Here is a 12,544-nt window from a genome sequence, read left to right as displayed (position 1 = left end):
ATACATATGTGTATATGTATATATGTCAATCAACAGGTAAAGCAGATTAATAATAATAATAATAATAATAATAATAATAATAACAATATTAATTAATAATAATGATAATTATTACAGATTATAGATTATAAATAAATCATTTAGGGACAAGGGGGTGAGATTAAATAAATTATACTTCTTCTCACTCCTTTTCGAACACTAGATGTGGCACTGTTTATGTTGCTAATGCTGTTGTTGTTGTTGTTGTTGTTGTTGTAAATGTCATTTTTTGTTTTGATTTCTCTTATGACTATGCACTGCAACATTTGTTTTGTAATTATTTATTTTACTTGTTCGAAATAAAATGTATCAATCAATCAATCAATCAATCAATCAATCAATCAATCAATCAATCAATCAATCATAGTCCAATAACACATAAACAGGCATGTACATTCTTGCATCACATTGACTTTGCATTGAGTAGTTTTTTCTGGTCTTTTTGCCTGAAGACATAATTTTTTTATTTTAATCTCTAGTAAAGCTTATTTCTTTCGTAACTTTCATTTCATACGTTTGGTTTCTGTTGCCCTCCAGCCTTTTTTGTGGTTAAATCTTTGACTTAATGCCTGTCTGTGTGACTGTACGTGTGTGATGTTGGTGTGTGTTAAATATAAATGATAACAGCCTTTAGCGATCACTCTCTCTGGTCAAAGAGACACCGGTAACAATGCTGATGATTCCCCTGGACTCTGATCGATGAGATTTATTTCTTTTTTATTTTCTGATTGGATATCGGCTGCCAGCTCTTCCGAGATGAGACCTGCTGTAATTAGTGATCTAGTATTTTGTTCTTGTCACACAAGCTGAGGTAAACAATGATTTGATCATATTTACCTGCTGAGAGCTGTTTGTTCTGCAGCTGTTAGATACAAAAGAGAGAAGGCAGGGTGAGCCACAGAGGCAGAGTATTATTATTAACTACATGAAAGGAGGAGGAAATCTGTATTTTCAGAGACATTGTTGCACTATCTGCACACTCAGTCAGACCTGATGCAGTATTATCCCTACCTAAAATGGTATCCTGAAAGAGAAAATAACAGCATGACGGCGTGTTGCTGCAACTTGAAAGCATGAAAGGGTGGAGAGTTCTGAGGTACTTTAGAGCCCCTATGTGTGGAATTGTGTGTGATTATATCTTCCAGATTATTCTGATAGCGTAAGTGTTTGTTTTTAGAAAAATAACACATTTGAAGGAAACCATGCACAGACCTTCATGTTGCATGTTGGCTTGAAGGCCACACAATATGAGAAACACAATATGTGATCACATTACTGGATATTCTGATAGAGATATTACTTATAAATATAATAACGATAGATAAACAGATACATACTTGAATGTACTGTAGTGTGGTTTTGAAATGCTTTTAATGTATGCTATAGTCTCCCTTATAATGTGTCTGGTTTATCATAGGTAAGATATTATAAACACAATGTTAAGTCTGATCAAATAAATGTGTTTTGACCATTTAGTAGTTAGGGTTGGATAGTTTCAGTGCATTTGGTTAGTGTTGTGTGTTTATTTTTTAGCTTGTTATGCTTGTATAACACTTGAACTCTCTCAAAATCTAGATGTGTTAATAACATATTGTAAATACTTTATTAACTGTCTTGGCCCCTATTCTAAAGCTTTGGAGAGTTTCTCCGGGTGACCCATTTGACACAACTCCATTATTTCTCTTGATAGTCCTTTGAATTGCATTTTTTAATTGTTTGTAAATATATTAAATTGAATTGAATCCCATTGATCTTACAAAAAAATTATATGCTGCCAAAGTTACTGTAGCTACCTGTGTTGATATGCATTTTCTTATTGCTAATTAAACTAAAACATAACACATTTCACCATCTATTTTATGATCTGTTGACCACTGTTTCCCACGCAGCAGATGATGTTTACAGTACACTGAGTTTAAAACATCATGACCTCACTTTGTCTCTCCGCTGCCTCCAGATGTTCCAACGGATTCTTCGGCCGGCCCTCTGAGCCCGGGGGATCCTGTCAGCCCTGCGATTGCCATGACAACCTGGACCTGTCCATACCCGGCAGCTGCGATCCGATCACGGGCCAGTGTCTGCTCTGTCGTCAAGGTTACGGCGGCTCGTCTTGCGACAGTTGCGCTGACGGTTACCACGGAGACGCGATCACAGCGAAAAACTGCCAACGTGAGTAAACTGACGCAAAACAAGCTTCAAAACTAGACAAAAGAGACGAAAGAATGTGATTAAACTTGATTAGATTAGATTGGATTATTCTATTAGATATACTTTATTAATCTCACATGTGAACGGGCATTACCAATAGCCAAAAACTTTAATAAAATAAAATGCATAAAAGATTATAAACAACATAAGATGATATATTTAAAAGTGTGAAAATTGGTTGCAGTAATCCTTCTACCAGAATAACTGATATGTGAATCAGTCTTTAAAAGTAATACAACAATTATTTAAAGAACCCAAGTAAGGTTTTGAGGGTTTTCCTTTTCTTGTAGTGTGTTATAAAGGTATTTGTGCATGTAGATGGTCTGCAAAGGCACAACATACAAATATGAACCTGGAAATGAGCTCTTAAGGCATACATATAGTGCAGTATATAACATATTGTACTAACTGCCACCCCACGAAAACCTGACAATTGTTTTTAAAAAAGAAACATGGAAATTGACAAGTTTATTGTGATAGTTGTAGTTGCTGTGGTCAGATTGCAACAAATAAACTCATATGGACTTCAAGCGGTAAAACATTATCTACTTTTCAAAAAACTAAATCATTTAAAAACCAGCCAATGTGCAGCGTTAGTGTCTCAGCAGGGGTGTTAAACTTAACAGTAGTATTTCCTCTCTGAAACTCAATTTTAGCTAAATGATACCTTTAATCCTTTTACTAAAACACTGAGTAGATGCACCACCTGGAGTGTGTGTGTGTGTGTGTGTGTGTGTGTGTGTGTGTGTGTGCGTGTGCGTGTGCGTGTGCGTGTGCGTGTGCGTGTGCGTGTGCGTGTGCGTGCGTGCGTGCGTGCGTGACTCTGCGTCGGCAAGCAGCTGTGCTTGTAGGAGGTGTGATGTCGGAGCGGCCCACTGACTGCCAGTTGTGTTAAAGAGTGAGAATAGAAAAAAAACTATACCTGTAAAAAAGGAACTGAACAAGAGAGGAAGAGATGGCAGCAAATACAGACGTGCAGGTGGCGCTTGTTTGGGAAGATCTTCATTCAAAAGCTGTGCCGTTGACGAAAACTGTGGCTCAAGCAGAGAGACAGGCAGAAAGACAGATAACCAGAGAGAGAGACAGGCGATAAATATACAGATACAACTCTGAGGAGCAGGGAGACAGGCTGACAGCGGTATTAATGTGTATTTGATAGTTCATTGTTCTGTAGTTGTTTCCCTCTCCACCCAGCTAAATGGTTATTGATTAATCAGCCTGATCTATTGCTCTCCTACAGTGCTGATCGGCTGCTCGTGTCTTGGAGGGTTGATATTGATCCTGTACGAATGACCACCAGGAATTATTAAAACACAACAACTCTCTCTCTCTCTCTCTCTCTCTCTCTCTCTCTCTCTCTCTGTCTATATATCTCGCCCTTCTGTCTGCTCTTCCTATTGCTCCCAGTCTTAATTAATTTTATTGAGTGGAGCAGGAAAGTTCAGGCCGAGTCCATTTGCGCACTATTGGACTGTAAAAATCCGTTAAACTTGTTTTGTTCCCCCATCTGTGGGCCTTTCTGCTGCCTCCCCCTAATAGTGGTTCAGAGTAATTCAGTAGAGGAATAGAACATGGTTTGATTTTGCTAGCAAACTTGACCACAGAGCAATTTGTATAAGGAATACATTCAGGAAAATGAACTCCTCTGACCATTCCTCACGTGGGGAAAAGTCGTTGTAAAGATGTGAGAATTGCACCGTCACACACTGTCTCCAATCACTGGAACAAAGTGGATGTGTAGTAATTCAATAATGTAATTTTGCTTCTTCTATGTCTGACCCTTAATGAATGCTATGTAGAAACTTCATACAATAAATCAATAAACTTTTCAGGGATGATGAGAAACCTCACAATTTCTCCACTCCTAATGGACAGCCGTGTGCTGCAGCCCTCTGTGCTTTTTATTCAACTACGGTAATAGGCCTCAAACAGAACAATTAAAAGCCTAAACACATTGTTTAAAGAGTCTGAACCAACAGTGTGGTAATTCCCAAATCAGGGCAGCGTTTAATGAATCACAAACAATAACAGCATTTTTATTATCAGTCTCTTTTTATGATCATACCTTTGATTAACTTTCACTCAACATGTCCATTTTTCTCGCATCAAAAGAAAGTGGAGGACACACTAACACATTTTGTATCTAAAGTATTTATAATAATGCATACTGAGTAAGTTCTTCTACTATCCCATATGGGTGCAGATGGCTCTTTTTTAACATAATACATTACTTTACACGGCTTGATTTAGGGGAGACAAAATGATTAAAACCCAACCTAAAGGAAATGACTGATGTGTGGTAAAACCATATAAATTAATTGAGAGTGGAATGGACATGTATCTGTTTGCTGTGGTACTTTATAGTTCAAAATAAAATTATCCAAGAACTACTGTAGGGCTGCTCGATTATGGCAAAAATCATAATCTCGATTATTTGGGTCGATAATTGATATCACGATTATTAAAAACTTTCATTTACTTTGAAAACATCCATTTATTGAAAAAGAACATTTGAGCAGTATGTTTTGACAGTTGATTACCCTGAACTTTAAATATAAGTCAACAGAAAAACCAATAAAAAAAAATGTACTAAAAAAAAAAAATTAGATTATGTTGTTTTCATAATCGTTGCAAGCCAAAATCGTAATTGCGATTAAAATACGATTAATTGAGCAGCCCTACAAGAACTCTGCATTGAAAGAGAATGTGTTCTCTACAACAGTCACTGTTCTCTTCAATGGTACGATTAAAAATGGCTGCCACTCTGACCATCCTACTATGTTCAATTAATCAGGAATCTATAGAAAAAAACACTCTGAAATACAGAATATCCTCTTGGCATTTCTGGCCTGTCAATCTTTTGATTCCTCAACACTATGATTTGGTGTATATAGGGTTCTAGTAAGAGTGGTTCTCAAAGACTTCTTTTACCCTTTCCAAAACAAACTCAGGCATCAGTTAGTCATAAAACATTACTAATCACATTTCATAATCTACTCTGTGCGGTAGCCAAACAAATATATTTTGAGTGTGTAATTGATGTTTTCATGCTTGTATTACACAATTCCTGTTGTTTCCCCTCAAGGCATCCAACACCAAAACTCATCAGAACAGAAATGTTTCACTTCTATGTTTACTTGTTTACCTAGAGTGTGGACTCAATTTGCTCTCGGTGTGTTTTGTATGACACCTAATAGATTGAATAGCGCCTCAACTTCTCACCAACGCACCATTGTAGAGCTAATGATATACAAGAAATGCACAATAGCTACTCCTACGGTTTGTTTGTACGACAGATTGTGGTGTTCTTGTTAACGGAAAATATTTCAAGTTGCAAAAAAAATGTTTTCTCTTCACCATCAAGGCTAGCGCTGAATAAAATTTAAAAAAAAACAACAGAAAGCAACACTTTATCACACAACAAGGCTCGCATTGTAGCGACTAACAGAACAGTGTCCAGATGGTCGCCGAAGGGTAAAGCTAGAGGGGTGAGAGACTGTGTGTGAGGGAGTGTGTGTCGAAAGAGACGGACATGTATGTGCATGTTTTTCTTCTGTGATTAATCAGGCATGTGTGTGTTTGTACATCTGAATGTATGTGGTTGCTTATGTGTGTGTGGGAGGACATGCGTGCCTCTCTGCATTCATGGGTAAAGCAGGAATAGATAAATCTTCCACCGCATGTGTGTTTCTGTGTGTGTGTGTGGACATCTGTTGTATCCCTCTATCTCTCACTTCCTCATCGCACACTCAGGTCCGTCCTTCTGTCTCTTTCACATCTAATAGTAGAGAATAACACGAGGTAAAACTAGTCCACGTGTGTGTCTATGTGATGTGGAGTGTGCTACTGATTTCTTGAGAAAGGTGTGTGTGTTTTTCATGTGTATGTGTGTGTGCTTCTGACAGCCCATCCAGCAGATGGGAGCCGTGTTGTTCAAGGTTTTAATTGTGTATCTAAGGGGCTGATTGGCGTGTGTGTAGGTGTGTCTTTTTATTTTATTTTCCCATAGGATTTAAACAAGTTAAATAAAGTTGAAGTATCACTGATAGAAATTGAGACCGATTATAAAGTAACTCACCCATTCGTGCTGCTTTTAAACTCTTCCGTGACAAAGGCCATGAATTCAACGCCAGAGAAATAAGGAAGAGATGAGAATTGTTTTATCATTAATAAAGTTTTAGTGATTGTAATCATTACTAAAGACAATGAACTTCACTAAACTGCTTTTTTTTTTACCTTAAAGATGATTGGTTTAACGGGGGCCCTATTAGGCGCGTTCACACCAAGTACTTTTCCCACAAAGGTTCATCAGAACTCTTTAGTTCTGATGAACTAAGTACAGATCGCGTTCACACCGGAAATTAGTTCCTGGGGGAGGATTAGGCAAATGAAGCCGCTGACGTCACTTCTTCTTCTTCTGCTTTGGGTTTACTGGCAGGCCGCAAACAACTTCAGGGCGTATACTGCCACCCAAAATCCCCGGCCGGAAGTCCCCGGAGTTGGGGACTGGCTTCAGTAGAAGCTGCTGGGACTCCCAGCAGCTTCTACTGAAGCNTATTTGAGATCAGAGGCCTGTACTACGAAGCTGGTTCAACCTAACCTGGATATGTTTGAGTTAGCCGGTTGGCCTAATCCAAAACATACGCGCTCTCGCTAAACGGTCCTACGACGCGGGTTATCAAGTGGATTGCTCAAGCCAGCCGTGTCCTATCTAGTTAGGTGCGCGTTCACATGAAAGGGGTGGTATCTGGAGCATTCAACCAATCACAAACATGGAGAAGCGTACTGACAGCGCAGCGTCATACTTCCTGAATGAAAAGTCAACTATAATATTAGACATATGAAGAAGTTAAACTTTAAACATCCATGATTTAAACACTTTATCCAGGATAAAAGCCACATAGTTTCAACCTGCAAGGTGAATACAGCTGGTAAAAGAAAAAGTGTTTGAATGCGTACATTAACAAGTTTATGATAAGACACGAGTGGATCCGACTTTAATTACATTTGACTCGAGTGTTTCGTCAACTTAATGTGTTGCTTAAAATAATACTTCTGCATACAGTATGTGACATTGTGAGTGTTGCACGGCCAGACACGGCTCAGCTGACTCAGATAAGGAAATATATGATACATTATGATGTGATATGCCGCGGACTGTNAAGTGTTTGAATGCGTACATTAACAGGTTTATGATATCACTGCCCCGTCTAAGACACCATCTGACTTTCATTACATTTGTCTCGAGTGTTTCCTCAACTTAATGTGTTGCTTAAAATAATACTTCTGCATACAGTATGTGACACTGTGAGTGTTGCACGGCCAGACACGGCTCAGCTGACTCAGATAAGGAAATATATGATACATTATGATGTGATATGCCGCGGACTGTACTTAATGTTACTCTGATCCGGTTACTTATGTTGTGGCAGATATTTAAGTAAGCTTTCTTAACGCTAATGTTATAATAGTCAGATTGCTCTGAAGATGGGAGGTGATATTCTATTAATGTTCACGTTCACACAGTCGGTGATTTTTGACGGCCGTCTTTCCTGCAACGGCAGCTTTTCTGTATTTCCTTTCTCCTGTAATATGACTTGATCGCTTTAAACTCTGCACACTGAGCTCTGATTGGTCAGCAGGCAGTGCTTTCACTGAGTTGAGCTCTTAGCCTGCAACCTAGCCTGGTCCCGACCAGGTTAGCCGCACAGCATAAGTTACCATGGTGATCTAGCCTGCTAAAAAGAGAACTAGCTTCGTAGGACCGGAAACCCCAAGTTTTCCCTGAAGTTAGCCAGCTAAGCGAAAATCCTGCTTCGTAGTATACCCCCCAGTTGAAAACCACATACAGTTTTATTATAAGCGGTTTATTCATTATTTCAGGTATGTACTGTAGGGAGGAAAGGGAAGCATTGATCACTGAAGTTCTCACCCTGTCTTTACAAGCTTTAACAATGTATTTGTTTTCTGAATATGGCGATAAAAGTTTCATATTCTGAAAAGCTATATTTTTGTGTTTTTCTGACAATGTGCTGTTACATATGATATATGTCACATATTCGTGTCAGAGTACAATATGCTACCTTGAGGTTCGTTCCTCTGGGTTTGACCCTCACATTGTTTTCACTATCTCCTTGCTTTGGCTGCTGAGCCTCAAAGACACAATTCAACAGGCTGATTCTGTTTGACCGTGAGCACTGAACAGTGATGGCCATGCTTGAAATTCTTATTAACAACAGCAATGCACAATATTCAGCAAACCACTCACTCACTCATTCTTGACAAATCACATTGTTATTGCAATGTGGAAATGTGACCACCAGAGCCATTCTTCCACTAACACTTTAAATACTGTATGAGCCATCTTCCTCTGACCGAGGGCATTGATATATTCTGTAGAAAATTCATTCAGCTACTACTGAAGAAGAACTTTTTCAGGGCAATTCGGTCTTAAGAAATGTCTTCATATAATGTCTTTAAAGAAGGATTTAAGTTGAATGGAATTGAAAAATATCTTGAAATCCGATTTGAAAGAAAACACTGGATATTAAATTACACAAATAACCATGTTAATCCATTATTTGGCTTCCCCCATTTATCTTCCTTGGAGTGCAACATCAACAGTCTTAGAGCCTTGAGCTAGCCATGGCCCTTTAGCCTTAGGAGCTCAAAGTGAGAAGGAAATATGAATGAAAGACACTAGATTTTGAAAAAAGAACTATATTTGAAAAAAGAACCTAACAGAAAAAGTTGATATTGCAATTACAGCTCAATAAATTAAGAGTTATTGTGTAGTTGTGTAGTAGGTCAAAAGCTGTATGGCTTTTAACACAGCTCTTCACTTGTGGCAATTAGATTCACCCTTTAAAAATCATAAGAAAGATCTTAGTTTGTCTTGCAGAACTGAAGTGTAGGTATCCTAAACCTTTAACCTGTTAAACCCCATCCCTGTTTTTCAGGTCTCAGGCTCGAAAATGAAATTTCCAGAACAAAATTAATAATCTTTTTTCTCAAACTAATGATAAACCTGTGAGTTGGATATAGAAAAGTCAGAATCAATATAGATGTTTTTTATTTTAAAGAAAATTCAGATTAAATTATAGTGTCCGTCAGAAATTATTTTTTACTTATAGTGAAAACTGCCCTTGGATGATGGGTTAGTAGACTAAACGCTTTAGGAATCCAAAGTACGACATATAATAAGTACCTGTATCAAGATTGATGCAAAACAATTGATATTTGACCTTTTTAGAGAGATTTAGCAAAAAAAACTCCACCTCTGGGGTGATTTGGGTGGAAATGGGCATTTTTACCATTTCTCTGGCACCCATTGGTCGATTTTGGTGATTGACAACTCTTTTGAACCGTTAGAGCCAATAGAATCGAAGGGGGATTTCCAATACACACCAACGTTACCAAAAAAAAGTGGGGGCTTCGCGCATGCAGTTTGACGACAACTTTTGATCAGACAACAACGAAGGTAAGACATAATGCCATTTTTGCTACCATAGCGCCACGTGTTATGATGTCTGTTTTTGTTGATTATGTCGCAAGTTCTTATCATAGAGTGATGATATAGATACCTATCAATCTGTGTACTCTCACGATGCTAATTGATTGGTTGGATTTGCAGTTAAAATAAGTAATAAGGGTGTTATACCGTGTTTTCTGTGCAACCGCCGTTAGCATTTTTTCGCTCGTGGCTAATTCAGAGGCTCAGCATTAGCTTTGTGTTTTTTTTTTGCAACACAATAAAATAATGATCAGTTAGCTGAGTTTCTTCCCGTTACATGGATATCAAATAGTCATAGTTTATTAAATATTAAGAAGCCCTCAGACGCTGTTTCCTGCAGATGATGCGTTTTTCCACCCGGGGACGGGTCGATGGGGTTCAACAGGTTAAATATTGCAGACAAAATTCAACTAAAATATCGTGTTGGATTTTGCAAACAATATTCAACTAAAATATCGTGTTGGATTTTTTTTGAGAAAACCTAACCCTAACCCTTCATGACACATGACACATCAATATAAAGACATATCAAAGTCATTTTTGATCACTGTAGACCTCTTTAACTTTTCTCCATTCCCATTCACCAAGTAGATGGCTATTCAAGGGACAAGTTTGAGCACCTCCTTAAGATCGTTCAGAACTCCCCAACATACCTCCCAGTAACTAGTAATTTCTTCCCGATGGGCCTCAACAACGCGAACCCGGACCCAAAGTAAACTATACAAGACCACGCAGCAACTGCGTCTGCGTCTGCGACCACGCAGCAATCTGCCAATAGGGCAATGTCAACCGTCGAAGCAACATCACCACAATTGACAACACATGTTCGAACACTTCCCAGTCTTTAAAGAACACATCTGTAACAGCCTGACACATATTCAGACACTGGTTCAGTCACCGTTGCATACAACGTCGTTTAAACCCACCCACAGATCTTTAGGCCAATGCAAAGAAGTGACAACCCTGAACCTCCAAACCCAACCTCCGCCCTAACCCCTACAAAAACACATCATCCATGCAGTACTAAGAAGAAGAAGAAGATGGATCTTTATTAATCCCCCGAGGGGGAAATTCAGTTTCCACTCTGTCGTAAACACATTTTTATACAGATACACACAGTACACACTTTTTACATCATGCATATACATATACAAATACACACACAGTTATATGCACACATGCACATACAGTTGAGAGGTCAGAGCGGAGGCAGCCAGTATGTTTCTGACTCATGACAAAACAATTAGGACTAGGTTTTAGACTAAACTCACATCTACCTCTTCCCTCAGATTCTCAGTTTGAGTAGCAGCCAGCAACATGTCCGCCTTCAAAGCGGAAGAGAAAGTGAATTCTAGAGGCAAACAGAAAGATGTTGCAAACAGCCTTTTCACAGTGCCTTGGTCAAACCCCCAGAGGCTGACACGTTATTCCCCTGTATGAGCCAATAACTCGCCCTTTTTTCCACCCGACTGTATGTGATTGTGTGGATATTATGTCTCTTTAAAGTAATATAAAAAGCTAGAGAACCCATTCCTTTCCCGATAGTACCTCACGTGTGTGTTTGCATGTGAGTGGATATCTCTCTGCCGCTCATAGCCAGCATGTTCCCAGAGAAAGGGAAACATGGAGGTTAACAATAGATAATCGGACACAGGGTGGTAGTCTTCTTTACAAAAGGCCGTCGCCGGCACTCACAGCTTGTTACCGTATGCTCCTCAATAATTAATATGCTCCTCCCTGGCTGCTCCTCTACATGCCAAGCTTTGATATAAGGTTACTGTGCTTAGGGTCCTGCCACAGGAGGGGGGGCTGCTCTAACTGTTTCATGTCTTTTTTTAAATGGCCATGCAGGACCTTCTCCAGTTTGGCCCTGGGTGTGCTTAGAGGGGCAGGTTCCGATCAAGGTCATAAGCTTTTTCTAGTTAGTCAGCATTTCTTGTACTTTGTTTTATCCCAGATATAATTTTAGCGGTATTCAATGTTTATTGGGGTGTAGTTTTTGAGGATGTAATCTGAGTTTACTGCGGCTAGAAAGCAAAACAAAGTGACTAAATAGCTAGCAATTTTAGCTAAAGTTGGTTGCAGCTTTTAAGAAAGCCTATGAAACAGGTTATTTAAAAAAAATTGCTGAATTAAATACTTTACCATAGTCTATTTATTACGTAGAAAATCACCAAATTGATTTGCTTAAAAACACTTTGGACAAGTTGTCAGGTCAATAAAGGTATGTTATTTTCTATAAAGAAGATTGAATATTTAACGAGAAACGACAGTGTTTTTTCAGATCTTTAAAAATATCAATATCCAAGAATTATGAAAGTCCAATACCATTGCGTAGATAAGAAGATGTAAGAAGATTGGAACAATAAAACTAATATTACTATATTGCAAGAAACTTTAATTCAATTTAACTAATGTTTTATTTGGTCAAAATTGTAATTACCAATACTTATCATTTGAGACGTTTTTTTGGGGGGAGGTTTCTGCATTGTCTGATCTCTCGATCGCACAACTGTTGTTAAATACGTTTAAATGTTTTCCTATATGCCTGATGTTCAGGATCAGTAGGTGTAGAAATAACATGAACATTATGTAAAGTGAGAACCAGGGCATTCGCTAACAGGCTAAGCTGTTGTAAATGGACTGCTTAGCATAAATCAGTAATGCTTGAAGTTATATTTTGTTATATTTCTTTTGCAAACGTTATGAGAAATCTACAGTCGAAGGAAAACTGAACATAAAGGAGAGAAAGAGGGATGCAACATAGGACCCTGGACCCATTCA

At 38.4% G+C, this 12,544-nt stretch overlaps 1 protein-coding gene across 1 annotated transcript in view; it reads left to right on the top strand.

Annotated features, from left to right (window-relative positions):
• Positions 1-2,216, top strand: part of LOC104945250 (laminin subunit alpha-2-like) — a 44,396-nt gene extending 42,180 nt beyond the window's left edge. The window contains exon 2 of the mRNA XM_010770890.1: positions 1,997-2,216. Within this exon, the coding sequence (XP_010769192.1) occupies positions 1,997-2,216 (220 nt within the window). The remainder of the gene's footprint in view (positions 1-1,996) is intronic.
• The last annotated feature ends 10,328 nt before the right edge of the window (positions 2,217-12,544 follow it).

The sequence above is a fragment of the Notothenia coriiceps genome, unplaced genomic scaffold, assembly GCF_000735185.1.
Source record: "Notothenia coriiceps isolate Sejong01 unplaced genomic scaffold, NC01 NC01_scaffold00009305, whole genome shotgun sequence".
Lineage (NCBI taxonomy): Eukaryota > Metazoa > Chordata > Actinopteri > Perciformes > Nototheniidae > Notothenia > Notothenia coriiceps.
Note: the sequence above shows the minus strand (reverse complement) of the source record. Positions and strands in the feature narration are given on the sequence as shown.